The sequence below is a fragment of the Plecotus auritus genome (genome assembly GCF_963455305.1).
Source record: "Plecotus auritus genome assembly, chromosome: 8".
NCBI lineage: Eukaryota > Metazoa > Chordata > Mammalia > Chiroptera > Vespertilionidae > Plecotus > Plecotus auritus.
In genome coordinates, this window is record NC_137782.1 from 109,842,750 (window position 1) to 109,856,125 (window position 13,376).

A 13,376-nucleotide genomic window follows, 5' to 3' on the forward strand; every position below is an offset into this window, starting at 1 on the left:
AGTAAGAACTGTCAGGTGCATTCTTCATTCATTCATCCATTCAGCATGCAGTGTGCTAGGTGCAGAGGTGCCAGAGATGAAAACTGAAAGGAAACAGAATGGCACCCCAGGCACTGGGGACAACATCAGCAAAGGTGTTAGGGGAAATAGTAGGTCCTGTAGCTAGAGTGGCATGTATAGGTGGGTGATAACAGCGAGGTAAGAAGGAACGCTATTTTCAGGAAGCTTTTGTTACAACAGAAACACAGAAGTTATTTGAAGAACTGCCTTTTAGAAAGATTATTCTGAAGATGTTGCGAAGAATAAATCAGAAGGGTGAGAATATCAAGAGAGTGAGCAGTTAGGAGAGGCTGTATGCATAATTCAGTCCAGAAGGGCAAGGGTTCCAGTGGAGGCAGTGAGCTTTGTGGCGGAACGTTGTAATGAGCACAGGGGACCACCAGAGGGAGCTGTCGGATACAGGGTTGGAGGTAAAGACATCTTGAAAGAGGGAATTGCAGAATGCCCAGCAGTTTCACTTTCTTTATGCTGTTGTTGCCTATCTTGGGCGCCACACTGCTCTGGCTTCTTTGCACAGATATAAAAAAGGGTAAAAAATGGCCTCTTGCTTGCCACAAGGAAGGGGCCCTTGATGGTTGGAGGGCAAGACGTTTTATGGCAATTATTTTTTACCACTTAAACTTTGAACCTGTACAGTTTTACCTAGTCACAAAATAAATTTAATATAAAAGTTGGTTCCTATCTTTGAGGAATCCAAGTTGTTATTGGGGAGATTGTACATCTGCATCTAATTTCCTAAAACTGTAAGGCAGTTTTAAGGGAACGGCATAGACAGTGAGTGCTACAGAAAGTGAAAGAGGGTAAAGATTGGTGTGGGTAACATCTAGTTTATGTATATTGTACCATGTACCCCTCTATACACAACCGTTTTTTTAGTACAATAATGGAAAACACACATCAGATCCCTACTGGCACATTTGGTATATCTGAATCTTGAAAGACAGACAATAGTTTGGCTTGTGAACTTGTTAACTAACACTCTGCAAAGATCTTTCAAATTAGTCAAAGTACCATCAGGCCACAAGGTGGTAATATTACCTAATTTCAACCGGACTTATGCTTAATCACATTGTGAGGATTTAAATCTGATTTGAAAGCCTTACAGTGTGAGACATTATTTATTGCAATTTGGTCATTTTATTTAGTCCAATGCTTCTAAATATGCACTGTTTATTAAAAGGTAGGAGATAAAGAGATCTAGTGCCTTCTTAATTAATTACCAAAATTATAAATTATTTTTTAGAATGAGTTGGCCAAACCATACTACTAAATATGTTTTTAAATATAGCCTCAAAATGATTACTGAATATTGTATATTATTTGTGGAGCTGACTGCTTTCCTCTAGAAATAAGATCCTCCTACTTTAGTCCCATCTGTCTTAAGGTTTTAAAAATGTGGTTCTATATTATATACCCAATATATACCTGGATAGTTACGAATAGTGTTTATTGGCATAGGTTTGATATGTAATTTCTGAGCCATTTCAGACAAGTTATTAGGGCATTGAGCAAAGGCGGATCATAGCACAGTCCATGATGGAGAAACCTAAGGATGGGGTTCTGAATGAAAAGCCAGAATTAGACAGGAAATGTGCCAAGCCAGGAGAAGTATCAGATGTTGATGCTTACTATATGCCATCAGTCAGAAGCTCTGTAAACCAGTACAAGTCAGAAAAGTGGTCAGGAAGAAGGGAATAGACAGATACAAAAGGTCAGGCCAAGGCAGACGCTCTGAAACCAGGCCAGCAACTAGCCAGTAAGCAGATGCATGGGAAATTGAAGCAATGGAGGATTCTGTTTGAACAAAAGCAAATATAAGAACATATTCATCCATGTCCTAAAGATGAGAGTAAGCAACTTCACGTGACTGGATGGGTGAGTGTGACTCAGGAGCCAGGGCAGATGCTGGTCCCACCCCCTTTTGTTAATGACAGGATGACCAATTTTCCAAACTGAGAGTGCAGGTGGGATTCCTCAAGGTTATGTTACAAATGATCCTTGTGGCAAGAAAATTACCAATGACCTGACAAATAATGTTTAATTATATGTTGAACATTTTATATCTTTTAAAGTATTACCTAGGATTTGCTTTTCAGGAATCTGAGAACCGGCAACTAATGGACCAACTCCAAAAAGCCAATGAAGATGCTGAAAATTGGGAAAATAAGGCCCGGCAAGCAGAGATAGACAACAATACCCTCAAATTAGAACTTATCACTGCTGAGGCAGAGGGGAACAGATTAAAAGAAAAGGTAGATGCCCTCAGTAGAGAGGTTGAGCAGGTGAGTTTGGGAAAGTGTGCTTGTAGTAAGTCCTGCATCATGTTGAAGAGTTTAGTTTGGTTTTCCATAAATTAAATATGTAAGCAAACACTTAAATTATTTAAATATACTGTGAGTTGTAGCCTGATAACTGTTCTTGTATCCACTCTGGTTCTCCTCTAACCTATTACCTGCCCTACCACTAGAGCATTTTTCAAAATTAGGAACTATTTCAAATGTACCAAAAAAGTGCAAAAATCAAGTAATATAAAAGTCATGCTTATACACCCCCAATCCCATAGTTAAGGTTGCTCACATTTTGCCATATTTAGTCCTAATTTTTCTTTATTTAAAGAACCAAAATATTACAAGATCCAGCTCCTTATCCTTTCCATTTCTCCCTCCCTAGTGGTTAGTGTGTATAAGATTCCTGGTTGTATAACTCTTTTGCATGTTTATACTTTTCTACATATTTCTCACCCTCAGATGATGCATAAAGTTTTTTTTTGTGCTGTAAGTTTTTAAAAGTGATAATACACTATAGGTATCCATTTGCAACTTGCATTTTTTGCTCAATATTATAATTTTGAAATTCGTTAATTTTGATACAATGTATATCTAAAAAGTTGCATCTCTATTCATTGTATAAACCTTTTCTTTTTAAAATTTATTCTTATATGGAAGGAAACTTAAGTGTCTTCATTTTTTTAAATAATAAAATGCTACAACATCCTCTTTTGTTTCTCCTTGAATATATATTTCTCTAGATTTGTGCCTGGAAGTAAAATAACTGGATCCAAGATATGTACAATTTTAATTCTTCTTGGTATTATCAGATTGCTCTCTAAATTATAACTCTTCCACCAGAAATCATGCAGTTATCATTTTCTCAAATACTAATCAGTACCTGATATTATCAGATATTTAACTTTTCCCATACTTTTTGTTTCCTTGATTACAAGTGAAATTAAAGATATTTTCATGTTTCTTCGCCATTCAGGATTCCTCTTTTATGAATTTTCTCTCAAGTTTCTGGAACAAATTTTCTTAAGCTCTCCTATTTTCTATGTAGTTGTCTATCTTTTCAATATTCATTTAAAGGAATTACCTATGTATTCTTGATAATCCTTTTATCTGTAGCTTGTGTTTTCACTGTGCTTGCAATATAAACAGAAGTTTTAAATTCCTGTGCTGCTGGAATTAGTCAACACTTTACCATTGTGGTTTATGCTTTTATGTCTTCTCTAGGAAATCCTTTGCTATCCCAAGACCAGAAAGATTATTTTCTTACATTTTCATTTAAAAGTTTTTCTAAAAGTATGTGAAATTTTGCCCTTCACATTTAGATCTTTAATTTACTTGAGATTGATTTTGTATATAGTTTAAAATAGGTAATTTTATATTTTTGTGGATGAATCTCTGCCAACCTTTCTTCACTGATTTATAAATCTACTTTGTCATAAAAATGTCCCCATACATTCTGCTCCATTGGTCAATTTGTCTATCTCCTTCCCAACAATTTATTCTTGGAGCTTCTATAGTTTTGTTAAGTCTTGATATCTGTTTGGATTAATGTTCCCCAAAATATATTGACTATACTTTTCCCTTATTAGATTCTCAAATTTTGTAATAAATTGATCGCATTCCATGATTTAACATGGCAGCTCTACACAAAGTGTCAACAGTGGAATATTATGACAATATGAACTAATGAATGACTTCAAAATCACTGTGCTGAGTGCGAGAAGCCAAGACACAATGAGTACCAACTGTGTGATTCCATAAAATTCTAGGGAAAGCAAATCTAATCCATAATGACAGAAAGCAAATCCGTATTTGTAAGGACTCACTTGAATAACTGACATATTTTACTTAGAACTGTGTTTTATATATTAATATAGTTATCTAGTGTGTTTATTGTTGACGAAGTACTAGTGTATCTAATTTTTAATCAATTGTATTGAAGTATAATTTACATGAAATAAAAGCACTCATTTTAAGAGTGTGATCTGATGAGCTGTGACAAATGAACACACTTGCACAATCATCACTACAATCAAGTTACAGGATATTCTATCTTCTCCCTAATTCCCTCAAGCCCTTTTACAATCAATCCATCCCAATTCCTAGGCAACTATGGGCTTGCTTTCTGTCATTATGCATTAGATTTGCTTTCCCTATTATCATATGTAAATGGAATCATACAGTAGGTACTCATTGTGTCTTGGCTTCCCTCACTCAGCACAATGATTTTCATTAGTTCATATTGTCATAATATTCCACTGTCTAGCTATATCACAATTTGTTTACTCACCTATTGATGGACAGTTAGTTTGGGTGGAGCTAGCTGCCATAACAAAATACCACAGATTGGGGGGCTTAAACAACAGAGATTTATTTTCTCACAGTTCTGGAGGCTGGAAGTCCAAGATCAAGGTGCCACAGGTTTGGTTTCTTCTGAGATCTCTCATCTTGGTCCACAGATGGATGCCTTATCTCTGTGTCCTCACACATTCCTCTGTGTGTGTGCATCCCTGCTGTCTCTCTCTCTTCTCATAAGGACACCAGTTATATTGGATTAGGACCCCCTCCTTATGACCTCTTGTAACCCTCATTGCCTCCTTTAAGGCCCTATCTCTAAATACAGTCACATTTGGGGTTAGCCTTCTTTTTTTTTAATTAAATATATTTTATTGATTTTTTACAGAGAGGAAGGGAGAGGGATACAGAGTTAGAAACATCGATCAGCTGCCTCCTGCACACCTCCTACTGGGGATGTGCCCACAACCAAGGTACATGCCCTTGACCGGAATCAAACCTGGGACCTTTCAGTCTGCAGGCCGACGCTCTATCCACTGAGCCAAACCGGTCAGGGCTGGGGTTAGCCTTCTACATATGACTTTTGGGGGGACACAATTCAGTTTATAACAGGTTATTTCTATTTTGGGCCATTATGAATAAAATTGCTGTAAACATAGCATGTAAGCCCTTGTGTGCACATACGTTTTTATTTTTCTTGGATAAATAACTGGGAGCAGAATTGCTGGTCATGGTAATTGTTCTCAACTTTTTAAGAAACTCACCAACTGCTTTCCAAATTGTTTGTTCCACTTTACACTCCCATTTGCATTGTATGAGAGTTCCAGTTGCTCTACATCTTTCCCAGCACATGGTATTATTAATAGATGTGTGCACTTATCATGTTGTATGTTTAGTTTGCATTTCCTTCATGACTTATTATATTGAGCAGCTTTCCATTCTGTATCGTATATATGATCACTAATATATCTCCCATTATAAAGTATCCAAATCAGTTACTCATATTTTATTAGGAGTCTTGTTATTAAGTTGTAAGAATTCTTTTGATTAGATGTTCCTTTGTGTATTTTTTAATATTTACTTCTAGTCACTGGCTTGTCTTTTTATTTACTTAATTAAGTCTTTTAAAGAGAAGTTTGAGATTTTTTTATAAAGTCCAATTTATCAGTTTTCTTTTATACTTTGCACTTCTTTGTCCTATCTAATAAATCTTTGTAGATACTGAGGTGCATAGATTTTCTTCTGTTTCTTCTAGGAATATTATGCTTGCTATATTTAGATCTATGATGTATTTTAAATTAATAGTTCTGTGTGATGCAAGATGGTCAAGGTTAATTTTCTAAAATTTATTTTTCAGTTACACGTGACCTGCAATATTATATTAGTTTCAAGTGTGCAACACAGTGATTAGACATTTATATACTTTATGACATGATCTCCACAAATCTAGTACCCAACTGACATTATACATAGTTATTATATGGTTATTGACTGTATTTCCTATGCTGTACTTTACTAGTCCCTGTGACTAGTTTTATAACTGGCAATTTGTCATTCTTAATCTCTTTACTTTTTTTTACTCTTCCCCCCAATGCCCCTCTCATCTGGTAACCATCAATTTGTTCTCTATGAGTTTGTTTCTGTTCTGTGTGTTGTTGTATTTTAGATTCACATATAAGTGAAATCATACGGTATTATTTGTCTTTCTCTGTCTGACTTATTTTGTTTAGTATAACACCCTCTAGGTCCATTCATATTGTTACAATGGCAGATTTCATTCTTTTTTATGGCTGAGCAATATTCCATTGTAGATCTGTACGGCATCTTCTTTATCTATTCATCTATTGACGGACAGGCTACTTCCATGACTTTGCTATTATAAATAATGCTAGAGTGAACATAAGGGTGCACATAACTTTTCAAATTAATGTTTTGTATTTCTTCAGATAAATACCCAGAAGTGGGTTTTCTGGGCATATGGTAGTTCTATTTTTAATTTTCTGAGGAACATCCTATGGTTGCACCAATTTACAATCCCACCAATAATGCACAAAGGTTCTCTTTTCTCTGCATCCTTGACAACACTTTTTGTCTGTTGATTTATTAATGATAGCCATTCTGACAGGTGTGAGAAGATTATCTCATTGTGGTTTTAATTTGCATTTTTATGATGATTAGTGATATTGAGCATTTTTTTCATATGTGTATTTCTCATCTGTGTGTCTTCCTTGGAGAAGTGTCTGTTGAAGTCCTTTGACAAATTTTTAATTGGGCTGTTTGTCTTCCTTGTGTTGAGTTGTACAAGTTCTTTAATTATGTTGGAAATTAACCCCTTATCAGATGTATCATTAGCAAATATGTTCCACCATATAGTGGGTTTCCTTTTTATTTTGTTGATGGTTGTTTTTCCTGTGCAGAAGCTTTTTAGTTTGATGTAGTCCCATTTGTTTATTTTTTCTTCGTTTCTCTTACCATAGGAGATATATCAAGATATGTCTGTGATTTAAGTGCCTATGTTTTCTTCTAGGATTTTTATGGTTTCATGACTTGAGTTTATTCTTGTGTATGGTGTAAGTTGGTGGTATAGTTTCATTTCTTTGCATGTACCTGTCCAATTTTCCCAGCACCATTTATTGAAGAGACCATATTTACTCCATTGTATGCTCTTGTCTTTGTTAAATATTGATTGACCATAAAAACTTGGGTTGATTTCTGGGATGTCTGTTCTGTTCCATTGATCTATATGCCTGTCCTTAGCCAGTATGAGGCTGTTTTGATTATAATGGCCTTGTAGAATAGTTTGATATCAGGTATTGTGACACCTTCAGTTTTGTTCTTCTTCCTCCAGATTGCTGAGGCTATTAGGTGTCTTTTTTGTTTCATATAAAGTTTTGGAATATTTGTTCTAGATCTGTGAAATAAGCCATTGGTATTTCAATAGGAATTGCATTGAATCTATAGATTGGTTTGGGTAGTATAGACATTTTAATGATGTTAATTCTTCCTATCCGTGAACATGGTGTATATGTTTCTATTTATTTGTATCTTCCTCTATTTCCTTTTGCAATGTCTTATAGTTTTCCGAGTATAGGTCTTTTACCTCCTTGTTTAAATTTATTCCTAGGTATCTTATTTTCTTTGTTGCAATAGTGAATGGGATTGTTTTCTTAGTGTCTCTTTCTAATAGTTCATTATATATATATAACGAACACTCAACGCAGGAGCTCCCGTGACACACACAGAGAAACAGCACTGCGGACCTGGCGCCCACAAAGCAACACTCAGCTTCCCCCAAGTGGGACACAGGCCCCGCCACCACCCCGGAGCGACAGCCCACCAAATCACAGCTGATGCTGCCTAGACCCCATGGCATAAAATGCAGCCCACAGCCCAGCCCAGCCCGGAAACAGTGGCTGTGGCCCCGGGTAATGACGTCTAATCCCTCTATTCCCACTTTGCTGGGAGTTTTTATGATAAATGGGTGCTGGATTTAATCAGATGTTTTTTTCTGTATCTGTTGATATGGTTATGTGATTTTTATTTTTCATTTTGTTTATGTGATATATCACATTTATTGATTTGTGAATATTTTACCAACCTTGTATCCCAAGAGTAAATTCACTTGGTCATGGTGTCATGGTGTATGATCTTTTTAATGTATTGCTGGAACCAATTTGCTAATATTTTATTGAAGATTTTAGCATCTGTGTTAATTAGGGATATTGCCTATATATTTTTTCTTTGTAGTAATCTTTATCTGGTTTTGAAATTAAGATAATGCTGGCCTCTTAAAAAGAGCCGGAGGTCTTACCTCCTCTTGAATTATTTGGAATAGTATGAGGAGCATTGGTGTTAGTTCTTCTTTGAAAGGCTGGTAAAATTCACCTGAGAAGACATCCGATGCAAGACTTTATTTTGCTGGGAGTTTTTTGTTTGTTTGTTTGTTTGTTTTTTAAATTACTGCTTCAATTGCATTAGTTGTAGTCTGTCTTTCAGGTTTTCTGATTCTTCCTGATTGAATTTTGGAAGATTATATGATTCTATGAATTTGTCCTCTTCAACCAGGTTATCCAATTTGTTGGCATATAGTTGTTCATAGTATTTTCTTGCAATCCTTTGTATTTCTGTGGTGTCCGTTGTTACTCTCCTCTTTCATTTCTAATTTTATTTAGTTAGGTCCTCTCTCTTTGTTTCTTGATGAGTCTGGTTAAAGCTGCATCAATGTTGTTTATCTTTTCAAAGAACCAGCTCTTGGTTTTATTGGTCTTTATATTGTTTTTGTAGTCTCTATGTCATTTATTTTCACTCTTATTTTTATTATTTCCTTCTTTCTACTTACTCTGGGATTTTCTTGTTATCTTTCTAATTATTTTAACGGTAGGGTTTGAATGTTTATTTGAGCTTTTTCTTGTTTCTTGAGGTAGGCCTATAACACTTTAACCTCAGGACTGCTTTCACTGTGTCCCATAGATTTTTGCCTTGTTGTGTGTTCATTTTCATTTGTTTCCAGGAAGTTTTTTTTTGTTTTTTCCTTGATCTTATTGGTAACCCATTCATTGTTTAATAACATGCTATTTATCTTTCATGTATTTTAATGTTTTGAAGTTTTGATTTCTAGTTTCATTTCATTGTGATCTGAGAAGATGCTTGATATGATTTCAATTTCTTATATTTGTTAAGACTTATTTTGTGTCCTAACATAGTAGTATATCTTTGAGAATGTTCCATGTGCACTTGAGAAGAATGTTATTCTGCAGCTTTGGGAAAAATGTTTTATAAATATCAATTAAATCCATATGATCTAGTGTGTCATTGAAGGCCTCTGTTTCCTTATTGATATTTTGTCTGGAAGATCTATCCAGTGATGAAGTAGGGTGTTAAAATCCTCTCCTATTACTGTATTGCTGTTGATCTCTCCCTTAAAGACCACTAAGGTTTTCTTTATATATTTGGGTGTTCCTATATTGGATGTGTATATGTTTACAAGGGTTATATACCCCTTTTGGATTGATCCTTTTAGTATTATGTAGTAACTTTTTTGGCTCTTGTTATGGCCTTTGTTTTGAAGTCCATTTTGTCAGATATAAGTATTGCTAACCAGCTTTTTTTTTTCTTCTTCATTTCCATTTGCATGGAATATTTTTTCCATCCCTTCACTTTTACCCTGTGTGAATCTTTTGTTCTGAGGTGGGTCTCATGTAGACAGAATATATGTGGGTCATATTTTCTTATTCCTTCAGCTACCCTATGTATTTTGATTGGAGCATTTAATCCATTTACATTTAAGGTTATTATTGATAGGTACTTATTTATTGCCATTTTTTCTTTTATTTATGTTCCTCTCTCTATATATATGTCTTCTTCTTCTAGCAGTCCCTTTAACATTTCTTGCAATACTGGTGTGGTGGTAATGAACTCCTTTAGCCGTTTTTAGTCTGGGAACATCTTTATTTCACCTTCATTTGTAAATGATAGCCTTTCTGGATAGAGTAGTCTTGGTTTCAGGTCCTTAATTTTCATTACTTTGAATATTTCATGCAAACCCATTCTGGCCTGAAGTGTTTCTGTTGAGAAATCAGCTGACAACCTTATGGGAACTGCCTTGCAGGTAACTGTGTTTTTCTTCCTGCCTTTAAGTTTTGCTCTTTGTTGTTAACCTTTGTCATTTTAATTATGATGTATCTTGGTGTGGTCATCTTAATTGGGACACTCTTTATTTCCTGAACTTGTGTGACTTTTTCTTTCAACAGGTTAGGGACGTTTTCTGCCATTATTTCTTCAAACAGGTTCTCTATTCCTTGATCAATATCTTCTTCTGCTACCCATATGATGCAGGTGTGGTTATGTTTCATGTGGTCTCAAAGTTCCCAGGGAGTATCCTCATTCTTTTTATTTATTTCTTTTTGCTGCTCTGATTGGTTTTTCTACCTGGTCTTTCAAATCAGTGATTTGATCCTCTGCTTTATGTAACCTACTTTTTATTCCTTGTATTCTTGATATCAAATGTGGTATTCTTGATTTCTAAGTGCTTCTTTTTTATGGTTTCTATGTCCTTTCTCATGTTGTAGTTTCACTAAGTTTCTTGAGCATCCTTATAACCATTACTTTGAACTCTGTATTTGATAAATTGCTTGATCTATTTTATGTAGCTCTTTTTCTGGACATTTCTCTGTTCTTTCAGTTGTGGCCTGTTTCTTTGTCTCCCCATTTTGGTGGTCTCTTTCTGTTTCTATGTATTAGATAGAACTTCTATGACTCCCAGTCTTTGTGGGGTGGTCTTATATAGTAGGTGTCCTGTGGGACCAAGTGGTGCAATCTCCTTGATTTCCTGAGCTGGGTGTTCTAGGGATGTCCATTGTGTGAGGTTATGTGGGCCTCCCTGTTGTAATGGGGTCTTGATTGCTATTGGCTCGCTCATGGGTGGGACTGATCCTCATGCTGGCTGACTGTGAGGCTCAACCCAACCGTGGTGTGCAAGGTACTGTAGAGATGCATTCTAGAGCTGTCTTGTTGGGCTTTTAATGGCACAGTCTTCCAGGTCACCTGAGCTCTCTGCTCCAGGAATGTTTCTTATTGTTTATGTGAAACCCCTGTTGTAGTTGTGTCCCGAATGCTGTTGGTCCTTTCATGAGTGGAGTTAACCCTTCAGGCTGGGTTGCTATAAGGGTAAACCTCAATCACTGAGTATGCGTCGCTGTGCAGGGGCTTCCCCCTGAGGCAGAGTTGTTCCCAGCAGATTCTGGTGCCTGTCATAATACCCCTTTTGGTGTACTGCTTGTGTGGCTAGTTGTGTTGAGCTCTGCTGTGGTCTGAAGCCCACCACTGATTATGTTGGTTCTGGGTCCACTTGGTGGGGTTAAGGTACAGATTGCTACCAGTTGTTATATGTATTTGGCCTTAGGCTACTAGTCTGTAGCTACCACACTGTTCATTATTTGTGTCTGCATCTACTAGACCTGAGTGTGCATGGGAAGAGCCGATCTGTGTAAAAAGGTTGGCTTCTTTCAGCTTAGAGCTGGTGGCAAATCTATAAAAGGACTGAGGCTCCCTTAGGTCTGTCTCCACCTATCAGCTACTCTGCTTTTTCCTGAGGTTGCCTGGTCTTTCTCCAGATACATCCAAAGAGAAACTGTAGGATGAGTCCAGGCTGGCCAAGCAAGGGCTAGTGCAGGGGTGGGCAAACTTTTTGACTCGAGGGCCACAATGGGTTCTTAAACTGGACCGGAGGGCCGGAACAAAAGCGTGGATGGAGTGTTTGTGTAAACTAATATAAATTCAAAGTAAAGGAGCGGAGGGGAGAGCAAGAGAACCCTCCGCTCTTTCGGCTCCGCGGGCCAGATAGAACAGCCGAATGGGCCGGATCTGGCCCGCGGGCCGTAGTTTGCCCACGGCTGGGCTAGTGGGTCCCCTTCTTGGGGATCATGCAGTCAGGCACTCGATGAGGGGAAAGTGGCCACTGCTTCAAAGCCAAATCCCTCAGTCTTTGCTAGAGGTCTAACTCTAGTTCAGGTTGGGTACAGCCAGCCATCCACCCTACAAGAGCAAGCTTAGATGCCCTGGGCTCCAGGGGATAGATTAAAAGAGTCTCCCATTGAGGATGAAGCCAGATCAGCCCATAGGAGGAGGCTAAGCACTTTGTCCTGGTCCCACAATAGACCCTGAGGGTCACATACTTCGAATGTCCCTGCTCTGAACTGGGGCCCCTCTTCTTCCTGGTGTAGTGCAGGCTGAATTCACAGGGGAGCTTGGATTTGCCTCCTCCACAACTCAGCCACACACCCCAGCACTTGCCCATCTGGCTCCCAGACTAAAGCCTCTCCAGGAGACACAGTCTGAAAATCCCAGCTTTGCATGGTTCCCCAGCTCCCCACACCAATGAACTAAAAAGAATGGGGCCAAAGGACAGCTCTGCAAGACATTCCCATCTCTGTGCAGCTGCTCTCAGCAGGGTGGGGCCCAAAATTCTAACGCGGCACAACTTGCCTGTGACACGAAACCCAGATGTGCAGGACAGGCTGAGTGGCTCAAGAGGTGTGGGGAGGTATGCCGGCTGTGCACTCAAGGTAGGGGAGACTTGTCCTCTTTCCCAAGCCACACAGTTTAGTCACTGTCGCTAGATCTCCACCAAAAGCCTCCCCGCAAAATAGAGGGCCCCTTAAAGTCACTGCTGGATGGGGCCAGCAGACTCCTCTGCAGGACCGAGTATGGCAGCAGGGCGTCACCAGCAGTTGGAGTCTGTCTGGAGCAAACACCCCAGGCTGGTGCCTACCCTTAGGAGTGCTCTTTCCCTAAGAGGGTGTGGTCTGAGTCTCCCAGGCAGTCTAGATCAGGGGCGGGCAAACTTTTTGACTCGAGGGCCACAATGGGTTCTTAAACTGGACCGGAGGGCCGGAACAAAAGCATGGATGGAGTGTTTGTGTGAACTAATATAAATTCAAAGTAAACATCATTACATAAAAGGGTATGGTCTTTTTTCTATTTATTTCAATAGTTTTATTCATTTCAAACATTTTAACAAGAAGAATGTAAACACTAATTATTATAATTTGAAACTTCAAAAAATGGAGGAATCATAGCACAATAACATACCTTATATTGAAGATGGCAAAGGCAAAATAAAATTGCCTAACAAAGGAAAGGTACAAAAGCCTTTCAAATTAAACTTAAATATAATAAAATAATTTAAAACTAAAACAAATAGAAAAGAACAAAATGTGTAAACAGTAAATTAAACAT

General features: G+C 37.7%; 1 protein-coding gene across 1 annotated transcript in view; it reads left to right on the plus strand.

Annotated features, from left to right (window-relative positions):
* The window catches only part of LOC308255572 (testis-specific gene 10 protein-like), a 145,689-nt gene that overhangs the window by 85,817 nt on the left and 46,496 nt on the right, over window positions 1-13,376 (plus strand). Inside the window, exon 15 of the mRNA XM_080683193.1 lies at window positions 2,157-2,342. Coding sequence (XP_080539319.1) covers window positions 2,157-2,342 — 186 coding nt within the window. The remainder of the gene's footprint in view (window positions 1-2,156; window positions 2,343-13,376) is intronic.